Consider the following 13,493-nt stretch of genomic DNA (forward strand, 5'->3'; position numbering starts at 1 on the left):
TTGTCTCAAAGCTTCCCATTGACTTCAGAGGGGTTTGGAGGTTATAGCTGTCTCAAGATAAAGCAGTACGCTTATGACTTCTACTGAAATCAATGCAAGATTTTTCACATTTTTACTTTTGGAGCTTTTTTTGAGGCAGGAAAGGCTAAAAAATATGTCCAAAAAGAGCAGCATGAAAGCACCCTTAGGGTGCATTCACACTGAGTAAACGCTAGCTTATTCTGAATGTAAAACACGTTCAGAATAAGCGTCGTCTAAAGCAGCTTCATTCATTTCTATGGGAGCCGGCATACGAGCGCTCCCCATAGAAATGAATGGGCTGCTTCTTTCACTCGAGCAGTCCCATTGAAGTGAATGGGGAGTGCCGGCGTGTACGGCTCAGCATGAGCAGAGCTTGCCGTATACGCCGGCACCTCCCATTCACTTCAATGGGACTGCTCGGAGTGAAAGAAGCAGCCCATTCATTTCTATGGGGAGCGCTCGTATGCCGGCTCCCATAGAAATGAATGGAGCTGCTTTAGACGCCGCTTATTCTGAACGTGTTTTACGTTCAGAATAAGCTAGTGTTTACTCAGTGTGAATGCACCCTTAGGGTGCGTTCACACAATGTATATGTGGCACGTATACGGCGTGTCAGAGTTTGAGCGCTCAAAAAGATCCCATTGATTTCAATGGGAGTTATGAGCATATACGCCGTGTTATTTTGCGCCCGTAATTTTGTGGGCGCAAAATAACGTGGCGTATACGCTTGTAACTCCCATTGAAATCAATGGGATCTTTTTGAGCGCTCAAACTCTGACACGCCGTATATGTGCCAGACCACGCTCCATTTTACATCGTGTGAACACACCCTTATAGATATTGTCTTAGTGACTTCCAAGTGTAGAGAAACTTAGATATGAGCACAGAAAATTTTAGGAAAATTTAAAAAAAAATAAAAAAAAAATTACAGACATGACATTTTATTAAATACCAACACCACATTGGATGCATCCAAATCAGATGTGAGTGGACTTAAATTATTGGAATATTGTTACAGGGGATCTTTTAGATTAAATCATATTAAATTTTCAGTCTTTGGGATCACTTAACCCACATTCAAAGAACTTTGGAGGGTTTCCGAAAAAAAAAAAAAAATGGTTATTGTTATAAAAGACAACTATCATTTTCATCTCCAAAAGATGTAGAAGTAGAGACTTTAAATAACAGTCAACCTGTGCAAGCCATTCAGGTAAGCTTAGCACAAGAACAGAACCATAACGGGGCAACATGGTGGCTCAGTGGTTAGCACTGCAGCGCTGGAGTCCAGGGTTTGGATCTCGCCAGGAACAACATCTGCAAGGAGTTTGTATGTTCTCCCCATGTTTGTGTGGATTTCCTTCCATTCTACAAAGACATACTGATAGGGGAAAAAAAAGGACATTGTGATCCCTATATGGGGCTCACAATCTACATAGCAAAAAAAAAAGAACAGAACCATAATGGAAAATTCCACCAAGTAGTTTTCAACATTATTAATGTTAAAGTACATGGATCTATAATCATAAAAAAGCAGCACATATGAAATTACCTGGCGAGTGTGCAAGGTGGTGACGCTATAAAAAAAGACTAGTGACAAGCTTCAGTTTACTCGACCACCTATGTGAACGTCATGACTTCTGGAACACTGGGTGGAGATAAGCTAAAATTGCCAAAATTCTGGCTTAATTTTCACTGTCAAAGTGACATTCATGCCTAGTACCATATTTATTCTGAGAATTTAATAATAGTGTGTGCAGGGGCCACTGTGGAGCATAAAACTGTGTGGAGGGGCCGCTATGGGACATTATACTGTGTGGAGGGGCCGCTATGCGTCATTATATTATGTGGAGGGGCCGTTATGGGACATAATACTATGTGGAGGGGGACAGCTATAGGACATTACTTGCGCAAAAAGCAAGCGAGCTGCCCTTTCTTCAGGTGGATTCCATGGCTGATTCAGCCGCAGCGTCCGTCTCGCAACACCTCCCTCCGGACTAGGCCCATTCATTTGGGTCTAATCCGGAGCGGAAAGCCACGACGGGATGCCGTGTACTGCACCGGCATCCTGTCGCAGCAACCGCGACGGAATGTGCACATGCGGAATCCCCGTGTGAACTAGCCCTAACAGAATCTCTATTTGTGAACACCATCTTGAAAAGTTTATCGTCAATAAACATTGTTTTATTTAGTTTTACCTAGGGTAATAGCAAAGCATAAGGTGATCGAAACTCTGCAAAACACTGCGATAAAAGTCAGAATATTTCTGAACACTGTAAAATTTACTTACTCTTAGGAAGGGTACGATGCCATCTCGTGATATAGCTTGTAGGAGACGTGGCGCTCCGGTCAAGCTTTGCAAACCAGCTCCACAAGTAGAAAAGAAAGACCCAATGACAATGACCCAGGGGGAAGGCCAGGCCAATGTCCCCACCACTAAATTTCCATTTACAGCTTCTCCAAATCTACAATGAGAAAATAACATAGTAAGATGGATATTTTTAAAAAATTTTATCACGCAAAATGTGCCAGAATCTGGTATAGTTTTTGGCAAAAAAAAAGTTTCTAACTTGACATGTCCTACATTTACCAAGTGTTATAGACACCCTTTATACACCACTAAAACTTGTACGAAAGCAGGCATGGCTAAGTGCAGGTTTACACCTGCGCCGGTCTCCGCTTTCGGGTTTCCGTCTTCGAGAGAAACTGGACAGGTAATGGAAACCTGGCGTTCAGTTTTCAAACCTATTCACTTGAATGGGTTTGCAAAGTGACCACCCATGAGCTTCTTGTGCCTCTCCACGGCGAAACGGTATTTTTTAACCAGACACAAAGTCGGACATGCAAGACTTTGTGTACGGTTAAAAAAACAAATGGTTTCTTCGCGGAGAGGCACAAGAAGCTCATGGGCAGTCACTTTACAGACCCATTGAAGCAAATGGGTTTGAAAACTGACCACCAGGTTTCCATCTCCTGTCCAGTTTCTCTCGGCAGAAGACAGAAACCCGAAAGCGGAGACCGGGCGCAGGTGTGAAGCGTCCTAAGTGGGAAAAGGATGTGGTCCAAGACGGGACACTGTGTGACAAAAATGCACCAAAATGTTGGCACGTTTTCTGGCAAAAACTAAGCCAAATAATAGATTCACATTACCGAGTTTTACCCGTGAAACTCGGTCCACGTGTTCATTGGATCTGCTGGCTTGAACTTAATGCCCGGAGTGGGACTTATAGCATCATAGTTCTGTCCCATACTGATTTTAGTACAGGACAACATCTCTAGAAGTCAGGGACTCTTAGCGTCGTACGTACAATGGCACTCATGACATGAAGGTCAGACCGACAAAAAAGGGCCATGTCCCAAATGTGCGCCACGATATCATAAATTTCCCCCATTGTACGTTTGTCTCACATTACGACAAATCCTTTCGGGTACTTACTTGTCACGCAAAACAACACCTTCTATGCAGCAACCAAAGAGAATAACGGAAGAAACATCTGTCCAGTTGTAAAGGAGGAATCTACGACATGACTTGGGAAATCAGATAGAAAACTGGTCAACCATTACAAGGTTGGATTTACCGCAAAGTACGTGGCTACGCTCCGTATCTTTTATATATTCCTTTATGCTTTTGCTATGGCTTACGTGTTATTAATAATAATGCATCCATCCTCTACATCTAATTGAGTATATGCCGTATATATTTTCCGTATTCTATACATCTACTATTTCCGAAACGGAAGGACATTTGATATTTATAACCTTATACATTGCACTAGCCGTGTGAAAAGGCCAAAGAATTCCACTCAGCAGTCTCATACAGTATAATGATATTACTTCTAATTACTTAAATTACTATTTAGGCCACATCCATTGCTAAAAGTAGACACGATTATGCACACTGCCATTTAATTTTCATTAATATACTTTGACGGTATAATAATAGGTTCACATGTGGCCTTTACGGCGTTTTTTAGTTAATTTTTGTAGAAATTACTGGAAAATATCTTCTCATTACGTGTTTTATGGAATAATAGGTTGTAACATTGAATGCCACAGAATCAGATTTTCCATTCGCCTGGTCTACTCTAAAGGCACTTAAATATGGGCAAACGATCGGAAAGCTTTGTAAACAGACGGAAGAGACGACTTATTTGTTAGACATAAAAGACGTAAAAGTGCTCATGGTCGGAAGGACATATTATGATCAGATTTATATTAGTTCCCCATACCCTACATGTTAAATTGATGACGCATCTTTAGGAAAGGTCATCAGTTGAAGATCTGTGGTTTTGCTTTACAGGCAATGTCACGTTTATCACTTACATGGCCTCATTGAAGCTTAGTCTTATTCAAGTGAACGGGCTGACCTGTAATACCAAGTACAGCCTCTATACAAATGATGGCGCTGTGCTTGGTAAGTATTCAAGAGGATGCAGCTCTCATCTAAAAACTACAGCCTCTTCAAACAGCTGATTGGTAACACGGTGTCTCAGTGGTTAGCACTGCAACCTTGCAGCGCTGGAGTCCTGGGTTCAAATCCTGCCCGGAATAACATCTGCAAGGAGTTTGTATGTTCTCCCTGTATTTGCAAGGATTTCCTCCCATACTGCAAAGACATACTGATAGATAAAAAAAAGTACATTGTGAGTCCTATACGGGGCTCACAATCTACATGAAGAAAAAAAACAGCTGATCAGCCAGAGGCCTTGGTGTCAGGCTCCTGTGCATCTTTATTTGATGACCTATCCAAAGAATAGGTCATCTATTAGAAATCCTGGAAAACCACTGTAATGAACTACAATCCATATGCTTTATGGCACTGATTAAAGCGGTTCTCCAAGAGTTAATACTAATGACTTATCCTTAGAATAGTTCATCAGTATCTGATCAGTGGAGTTCTGACACCCAGGACTCCAGCAGATCAGCTTATCAAAGTGTCAGTGGCACTTGTGCAGCTCTGCTTCCTCTTCACACACCAGTCACATCATGTTACTTTGTCCCGTTGTCTCTTAGTAGCAGAGTCCTATTCAAGTGAATGGGGCTGAGCTGCAGTACCAAGCTTAGCCTCTATGAAATGTATGGCACTGTGCTTGTTATTCACCCAATAACGCTCACCAAGATGCTGCAGTTTCTTCAAACAGTTGATTTGATACTGATGTCCTAAGAACCCTTAGTATTGTGTAAGAGTCGTATTATACAGGATAATCAATTGATTAAACAAGTGCCAAATAACTATATAAGAAACTCATATTGATTTGGGAGACTCGCATTTATAGTACTGTACAAAACGTCTAGGCAGGTATGGAAAAAATGCTGCACAATAAGAATACGTTAACAAAGTAGAAGTGTTAAAAAGTTTATTGTTGTCAATTAACAAAATGAAGTGATTGAAGAAAAGCGAAAACTAAACCCTATCGATATTTGTTGTCACCTTTGCCCTTTGCCTTCCATCAGTTCTTCTTGGTACTTGCAGACAGTTTTTGGGGGAACTCGGCAGGGGGGGTTGTTTCTGTCACCATCTTGGAGAACTAAACCCAGATCTTCGGTGGATGTAGGCTTGCTCCAATCCATCTGTCTCATCATGTCATCCCAGACAGACTGGATGATGTTGAGATCAGGGCTCTGTGGGGAACAAATCATCACTTCCAGGACAAAAGGGAATGAAACTAAATATTGATAGGATTTCCATTTCTCTTTTCTTCAATCATTTCATTTTGGTAATTGACAACATGAAACTATTAACCCTTCTACATTAAAGCATTCTTACTTTTTTGCTTTTTTCCATTATTGTGGAAAATAATTGTTTTTTTCCATACTGCTCATCGATTCTGCAATCGCTCCTCTTACAACGATTGGGAACAACAACTTGGATGCTATTGCTCATAGACGTCAACTCACTTTAGCACATAGTACTATAAGCTCATGCTCACATAGGTGAAATCTCAAAGACTTTAATAATTTCTTTCATCCCTACAATTGGACATAAGACATAGGATTCACATCTGCACTTGCTCACCGTTCGGAAATTTCGTCTCCCACTCCGCTTGAAAAATGGAAGCAGAACTCATCTCTCCACGTGTTCCGGGCGGAAACCTGGCAGTTCCCATTATTGTATATGGGGTTCGCGGGTTTCTGCACTTAACCACTTGGGTTGGGTTTCCATTTTTCAGGTCCCCAAGTAGACCCAAAGAACGGAAAAACAAGCGCAGGCGTCAACGTTCAGATTACCGGGAAAATCCAGACTCAACATATTATAGTTAGAGATGAGCAAGTAGTATTCGATCAACTAGGTAATCGATCGAATACTACGATATTCGAAATACTCGTACTCGATCGAGTACCACTCGCTGTTCGAATGTAAAAGTTCGATGCAGAACCAGCATTGATTGGCCGAATGCTATACAGTCGGCCAATCAACGCTGGTTCTTCTCCTACCTTTAGAAGTCTTCTCCGTGCAGCTTCCCCGCGGCGTCTTCCGGCTCTTCATTCACTCTGCCAGGCATCGGGCCTGGGCAGAGCCGACTGCGCATGTCCGCTTGTAGTGCGGGCATGCGCAGTTGGCTCTGCCCAGGCCCAATGCCTGGCAGAGTGAATGAAGAGCCAGAAGATGCCGCAGGGACACTGCAAGGAGAAGACTTCTCGGAAGATCCAGCCCGAGCCTCACTCGTGGACTTGGTAAGTATAATTTGATTGAATGTTGCCTACCCCTGAAACGAGCATTTTCCCTCCAGAGAGTATAATAGTGTTCGATATTCGATTTGAGTAGTCGAATATTGAGGGGCTACTCGAAACGAATATCGAACCTCGAACATTTCACTGTTCGCTCATCTCTAATTATAGTATCTCTCATCATTATACCAACGCCAATCCCAAGTTGACGTCTTGTATAGGATAATTCTGTGCATACTGTATAAGAATAGACTCCATAGATAACTGAGATTATTACTCTGTTAAGGATACACACAAAAGATGTGGTGGCAATCGCCATTATAGTGCCGACGGGAATAGATTTTTGTGCATCTTGAAGGTCTCCAGACCTGTTAGAACCAGCCATTATTCCTGCGTGATTGAAAATAAAGTGTGAAAGTAATTACTCAGATCCCAGATATATATGAACAGTATACAGAGTATCCACTAACAATGCTACACCCGATGCTACATGATTCACCCCCGATGACAATGCTACATGATTCACCCCGACACCCTACCTTTTGCACTTCCATGCATTTATCACCCTCATCTCTAGACCTATTTATTTATTGGAAGGTGAGAATACGTTTGCTTTTAGCGCTGTTGATTTAGTACGGGCTTTTTAGTTTGCCACATTTTAATTAGTTCTGTGAATGTGACATTTCAGCAGCTTTGCACAATGCGATGGGGGATATTTGCAAATTTCTGGTAAAGCTTCTGATAAAGCTTTTTCGTGATTTTTATTTGTATGTTCTTTTTATGATTGCTTTTAGGTCCTCGCTTTCCAGGAATCTGCTTATTAAATCACTACACAGACGTGATAACATGGGTTCTCATTAAGGCTCAATTATCTCAAACTGTGAAAAGTGATTAAAAATATTGTCAGGTTGAATATTCCAATGCTCAAATTACATCCTCCCACAGATACTCCCCTCCTAATCCGAGAGGAGGCAGGTGAAGCAGAAGTGCGTTAGGAGACATTGGATGCAAAAGAGATGATAAAGGAAATGCGGACTGTCCCCCTCATTTATATGAACATAGAAAGGGAATGTGTCCCTGACATATCACAGGGTGATCCGGGTACTGATTGCCAAATTTGGATTCTGGAAGGAATTTTTTTACCCTGACATGGGCCAATTGGCATAAGCCTCATGGGAGTTTTTTCTTTCCTCTGGATCAACACTGTAGGGTTATAGTTCGGACCTGTGTCTTCATCCAACCTCATCTACTATGTTACATCCTAATATAGTGTATATGGCCTGCTAGTGTTCCAAAAATCTTGTTTATAAAGGGACGCCTGCTCCCCTACAATTGTTATGCAGACATTTTCGCTAATGTTTTACCATACAGAAGGGTTCAGCATAGTAACAATATTCAGAATAACGACTCCACCTCTTTATCAATTGACAGCAGGCTCCCCCCCCCCCGAAGGAGGGGGCGGAGCAGAGGGGGGAAGGAGCGGAGAAAAGGGGGCGGGGCAGAGCAGACGGGGCGGCATTAGCAGGTAGAGAGCAGGCAGGGAGAGGACCTGCTCTCTGCCTGAGCGTCAGGGGAAGGCCGGTGGAGCAGCGCTGCATCCACAGGGCCTCCCCAATCCACCGCTCACTTCCCGTGCTGGGCTGCCGAGACAGTGACACTAAGCCAGTCCAGGACAGCTTGTCCTGGACTGGCTTAGGTCAGCAAAAATGCGGTCGCTTCAGGTCGCCTCATGGGAGGTGCGGTGCTGATTGACAGCCCATTGACATCTATCCAGTTGAGATACAATATGACATGCCAGCTCCAATGGCATTCACGTCATGCACTTATGATATCAAACACAATACACGTTGCTTACTACACTTAACCGGATACCACCAGAACTACCTTGTAATGACATGTCCTCGTGTAGTGGCTAAATACGAGGTTCAGTAGGGACCTCCTGAGGTCAGAAGAACAAGTAACAGGCCACCCCCCTGTGTCCATGTGAAACCAGAGTGGTGCTAGGAGAGGCATATTTCCTTATTGAGACTTGGAACAAGAAATGCCCAGCCAGAGGGTATGTTAGCTCTTACAGGCTTCCCAGAGACAAGGCAGTGACAGCTATGGGATCCATGTCAAGTTGTGATGTCCGTATGGAGAAGGGTATTTTGTTAAAACCCATATCTCAGTCTAAGAAACATCAGTCAGGCCAGAAAAACATTGTTTAGAGACCCTCTGTTCTGGCTCTTCTGAGGAGGAGCACTATACCTTGACTCATCACAGGTAATTTACATGTCATGTGTACTTTACTAAAGAGTTTTTCAAGGCTAAAAACATCGATGATGTATTCAGGTCATCAGTATCAGAGTGGTGAAACCTCCATGAATCAGCTGAATCAGCACAGCAATATGGTACAGAAAGCAGACAGCACTGTTCTCTGTGTAGTGGCCAGACCGTGCTACTGCAGGTCAACTTAAATTCACTTGATTGGGACCTAAGGTGCAATGACTCTGTTCAGTCACTACACAGAGAACAGCGCTGTCTGCTTCCTGCTCCATTTTTTTGTGTATATGTTGTTGACAACAGCTGATTAGTGGGGGAGGGGGTTGTGGGGCTCAATGATCTGATATTGATGCCTAGCCTTAGGCTAGGTCATTAATAATCGTAGCCCAGTTCTTTTATTAGAATACAGAAAAGAATATGTTATAAATCTATTTCCCGTGGTGGAGGTTTATGGGCACGATATGTAGTAACAGGTTGTAAAACAAAGTGTTTCATTAGAAAATCTGAAAAAAGCGCTAGAGTCCTGGGTACGAATCCAACCAAGGACATGTGCAAGGAGTTTGTATGTTCTCCCCGTGTTTGTGTGGGTTTCCTCTCACACTCCAAAAGACATACTGATAGGGGGGAAAAAAACAATAAAATGTACCTGTAACTGATGGAAAGTAAATTCCCACCAGCAGTGTGAAGTAGGTGGCCATGTCACTAAACACATATGGCTGGTCCAGGTTGACGGGATCTCCAGAGGGTACAGAATGCATATTGCTTTTCTCCACCATGACGCCTTTATCTAAGTAGCTCGACCACACGTTTTCTGGAGAGTTTTATATGGGAAAGATAAAGGATGATTAAGCCCCAGAATGTATTTTCAGGTAGGGATCATGCTCTAATTTCCACACAATTCTACATGGTATTTATAAAGTGGCACAACAGCTTTTATATCTGCAGAATTCACCTTGGATAAGTGTGCTGGCTACTCCGGGAATGCCCTGAACCTCGGTGACGTTATTCTGAGAAAAATACAGGTCGCATGTTGCATTCAAGAATGGAGAAGAGCAGAAAAGAGCCCAGAGCTTGGTGGTGACCGTCTCATTCCCAACCTCTATAAACTTAGCACAGACGTCAAAACCTTTTCGTGACAGAGTGCGGTTGCCAAGGATGCAGATACTGAAAAGAAGGGGAGAAAGAAGACAGCAGAAATGGTACACGTTATTATAGAAATGTAAAACTTCAGCCAAAAAGAAATGAATATGATACATATTATCCAAAGGAATATTCCCATCACCAGGGTCGTATTCATGTTGTAGCCTAAACTTATTCAAGAATTTTACCCAATTTGTTTTATCTATGTTGCTCAGTTTGCTGCAAAATATGTGTCCTCAGTGTTTACAGCTCGTTGTTTAGGTTTCAGACCACCGCTGCTATCTCTACGGAGTGGCCAGATTGGTGAATGGGTTGGTGATCAGTCCTTGTTCCCGGCCACGTATATTCTCTTCCCTATGACGGAGCCTTCTGTCAGCCCTGCAAGGTGATAAGGGCTAGAATGGTGCTCGATCAGTTCTTCTTTTATATCTGTATGTATATCTAGAAATAGTGTACAGTTGAGAAGAAGCACAGTCTCAGAGCATGCTGCTATCCTAACCTGTACATCATACAGAGTAAGCCCACCCACCAGGGCTATAACTTGAGGGGGTGCAGTTACACTGGGGCTCGGGAGCCAAAGGAGGCCCATAAGCACTGACATCAATATTGAATTTTAGCTTCCATCTGGCCCATAAGTCAAGGAGACCCACATAATACCCTAAGCACACCAAGGCTGATTAAACTCCTTAGCTCCCGTAACCATCACTAGCAAAAATTCTCTGTAGGGATGAGGTATGGGGCCCCGGACAAAAGATTGCCTTGGTTATGCCACTGTCACCCCTCAACTTTTCTCTGAAACCAGGAAGTGGAGAGAAGAGGAGACAGGAGAGCAGGTGAAACCCTTAGAGAAACTCCTGAGATAGAAGAACTGATTTATATATATGACTGTCCTTTGTGTTTGTAGGAGTACACCAGGGGTGAACCTGCCCTTTTCGTCGCCCGAGGCGGACTACAGAAAGCCGCCCCCCCTCCCCGAGAGGAGGGGGCGGAGCGGAGGGGGCGAAGGGGATGGGGCTTAGCGGCGTGAGCAGGCAGGGAGAGGACCTGCTCTCTGCCTGAGCGTGAGGGGAGGCTGCTGGAGCAGCGCTGCTCCAGCGGCCTCCCCAATCCACCGCTCGGTGCTAAGCCAGTCCAGGACAATTTGTCCTGGACTGGCTTAGGTAATAAAAATGCCGCCCTCCCTGGGGCCCTGGCATAGCGCCGCCTGAAGCGGTCGCTTCAGATCGCCTCATGGGAGGTGCGGCGCTGGAGTACACATACCCTAACTAAAGTGCTGTGGAACATTTTGGCCCTTCACAAGATTATTATTATATCAATATTAATGTAAAAAAATTAAGTATTCTAGAATTTTGCCTGCTATACTAGCTTTAAGGGTTAATAGAAACTCTACTAAAATGAAGATTTGATCGGAGTAAACTTCAATCTTCTACTCTTGTCAAGCTATTACCCTAGGATTTCAGGAAGCTGAGATCTGTGGGATCGTCATGAATTAATTTGGAAGCCTTACACTACCTGCAGAATCGGAATCCTACAGACATAATCACAAATCTCAATTTCCATCGTATGACTGAGCAATAGGGTGATTTGTGTATAACTAGTCAAGCCTGAATTTTCAGGTTCCAGTGGAGTGAACCTTTTATGTCTCAGCTTTTGATCACAGGATCTGTGCGCCGAGGCACTAGGTAATCGAAATTTTCTGCTTGATCTCATAGACTAGGAAAATGATATTAGTATATAAGATGCACAATACTTAGTTCTATGTAATTACTTATTGTACAGGTTTACTTACACAGGTGACTTTTTAGGATAAGCCACTGAGTGTATATACATGACAATTAATATTATATCTGACTCTTATGACGTATTATCTTATTATTATTTTTAGCACCTTCATCTCTAATACTCAGCCCCTAAATTTTTGGGTGAAGCCTAGCTGCTATGATGTCTCCTTTATATAGCACATGAAGAATACAAGAGACTCTGCTCTGTAACTAACTCTCTTAACTCAGAAGCAGCATGGAGGATAATATACAGCAATATTGAACAGTACTAGTGTGAATAAAGCTCTGGGGTGAAATAGAAATCCCGCCAAGGGCAAAAACCATCTGCAAGGAGTTTGTATGTTCTCCCCGTGTTTGCATGGATTTCCATCCCATATTCCAACAAGACATACTGATAGGGGAAAATGTACATTGTGGGCTCACAATCTACATTAAAGAAAAAAAGGAATTCACTGATGGCATTATAATAAAGTAACTATATGCATGCTTGCTAGATGTTTTCATACGACAATATGAGGAAGACATTTGCGCCTTCATTACAAAGTACTTTTAATTGTTTTTTCTTCTATTTTTACATTTCCACTTCTGCCCAGGATCTAACACCAGACTGTTTAGCACTGCAGTTTCCTGCATGTACCCTGCGACTCAGCTTGTTTTCAGTACAATTTCTGCATATATTAATTGATTTTTATATGCAATATTGAAGACATCTGGTAAGACTTTTCCAAAGGGCATATTTATGCATCAAGCTTTTGTATGTATAGCTTAACCCAGGGGTGTAACTTGAAGGGCTGCTGATGGTGCAGTTGCACCGGGGCCCAGGAGCCTTGGGGGGCCCATAAACACTGGATTCAGTATTGAGATTGCAGCTTCCATCAGGCCCATAAGCCAAGAAGACCCACAGATTACCCTAACCATACTAAGGTGGAGTAAAATCCTTAGTACCCGTAGCCATCTCTATGAAGAATTCTCTGTAGGGATGAGGTAGGGAGCCCCAGACAAAAGATTGCACCGGGGCCCACAAGACTTTAGTTACGCCATTGGATTAACCTTTGCTATGCTTTGACTTTCTCTTGGCATGTGTACTCCATATTGAACCAGGTGATAACAGACAGTTCTTATCTACCACTATCTGCTGTATGCAGGTAGTCTATCTCCACAAATGGCATGTGACTCCACCAGTATGACCCAAAATGGGACTAGTACTGGTGAGGAATATCCATTTTTTATTTATTGTACACCATGCTTAGCCACTTTAACTCCTGGACAACCCCTTTAAAGCAAACACAGGTTGAAACACATGGAAAGAACATCTCAAATGCATGTGGTTAATTTTGAGTACTCACGGAAAATCTGGTGGGTCAAATGCAGATTTAATGACTCCGGCGTATATGGCCAGAATTGATAGGATCACACAACCCAAGAAGACCAGCGCAAACTTATTGACGTACTTCACTCCCACAAATACCACAACGGCCATGCAGGTTAGCACACAAGTGCCATAGACACGCATGTTATTAAGTAGCGCAGCTGGCTCCTCACTAGCTTCTTGCGCCTTAAATATGGCCATTCCAGGAAAGAGATACGTCTGGATGAAAAAAAAGGATTATGCAAATTAGGAAG

The 13,493-nt window shown here is 42.9% G+C and overlaps 1 protein-coding gene across 3 annotated transcripts in view; it reads right to left on the reverse strand.

Moving 5' to 3' along the window:
• SLC12A5 (solute carrier family 12 member 5) overlaps positions 1-13,493 on the reverse strand; it is a 73,472-nt gene that overhangs the window by 19,141 nt on the left and 40,838 nt on the right. For all 3 annotated transcript variants that reach the window (XM_075277365.1, XM_075277364.1, XM_075277366.1), the window contains exons 7-12: positions 13,217-13,458; positions 9,902-10,113; positions 9,596-9,760; positions 6,979-7,077; positions 3,455-3,512; positions 2,309-2,483 (exon numbers count right to left, since the gene is read on the reverse strand). In XM_075277365.1, coding sequence (XP_075133466.1) covers positions 2,309-2,483; positions 3,455-3,512; positions 6,979-7,077; positions 9,596-9,760; positions 9,902-10,113; positions 13,217-13,458 — 951 coding nt within the window. The remainder of the gene's footprint in view (positions 1-2,308; positions 2,484-3,454; positions 3,513-6,978; positions 7,078-9,595; positions 9,761-9,901; positions 10,114-13,216; positions 13,459-13,493) is intronic.

The sequence above is a fragment of the Leptodactylus fuscus genome, chromosome 6 (genome assembly GCF_031893055.1).
Source record: "Leptodactylus fuscus isolate aLepFus1 chromosome 6, aLepFus1.hap2, whole genome shotgun sequence".
NCBI classification, from domain to species: domain Eukaryota; kingdom Metazoa; phylum Chordata; class Amphibia; order Anura; family Leptodactylidae; genus Leptodactylus; species Leptodactylus fuscus.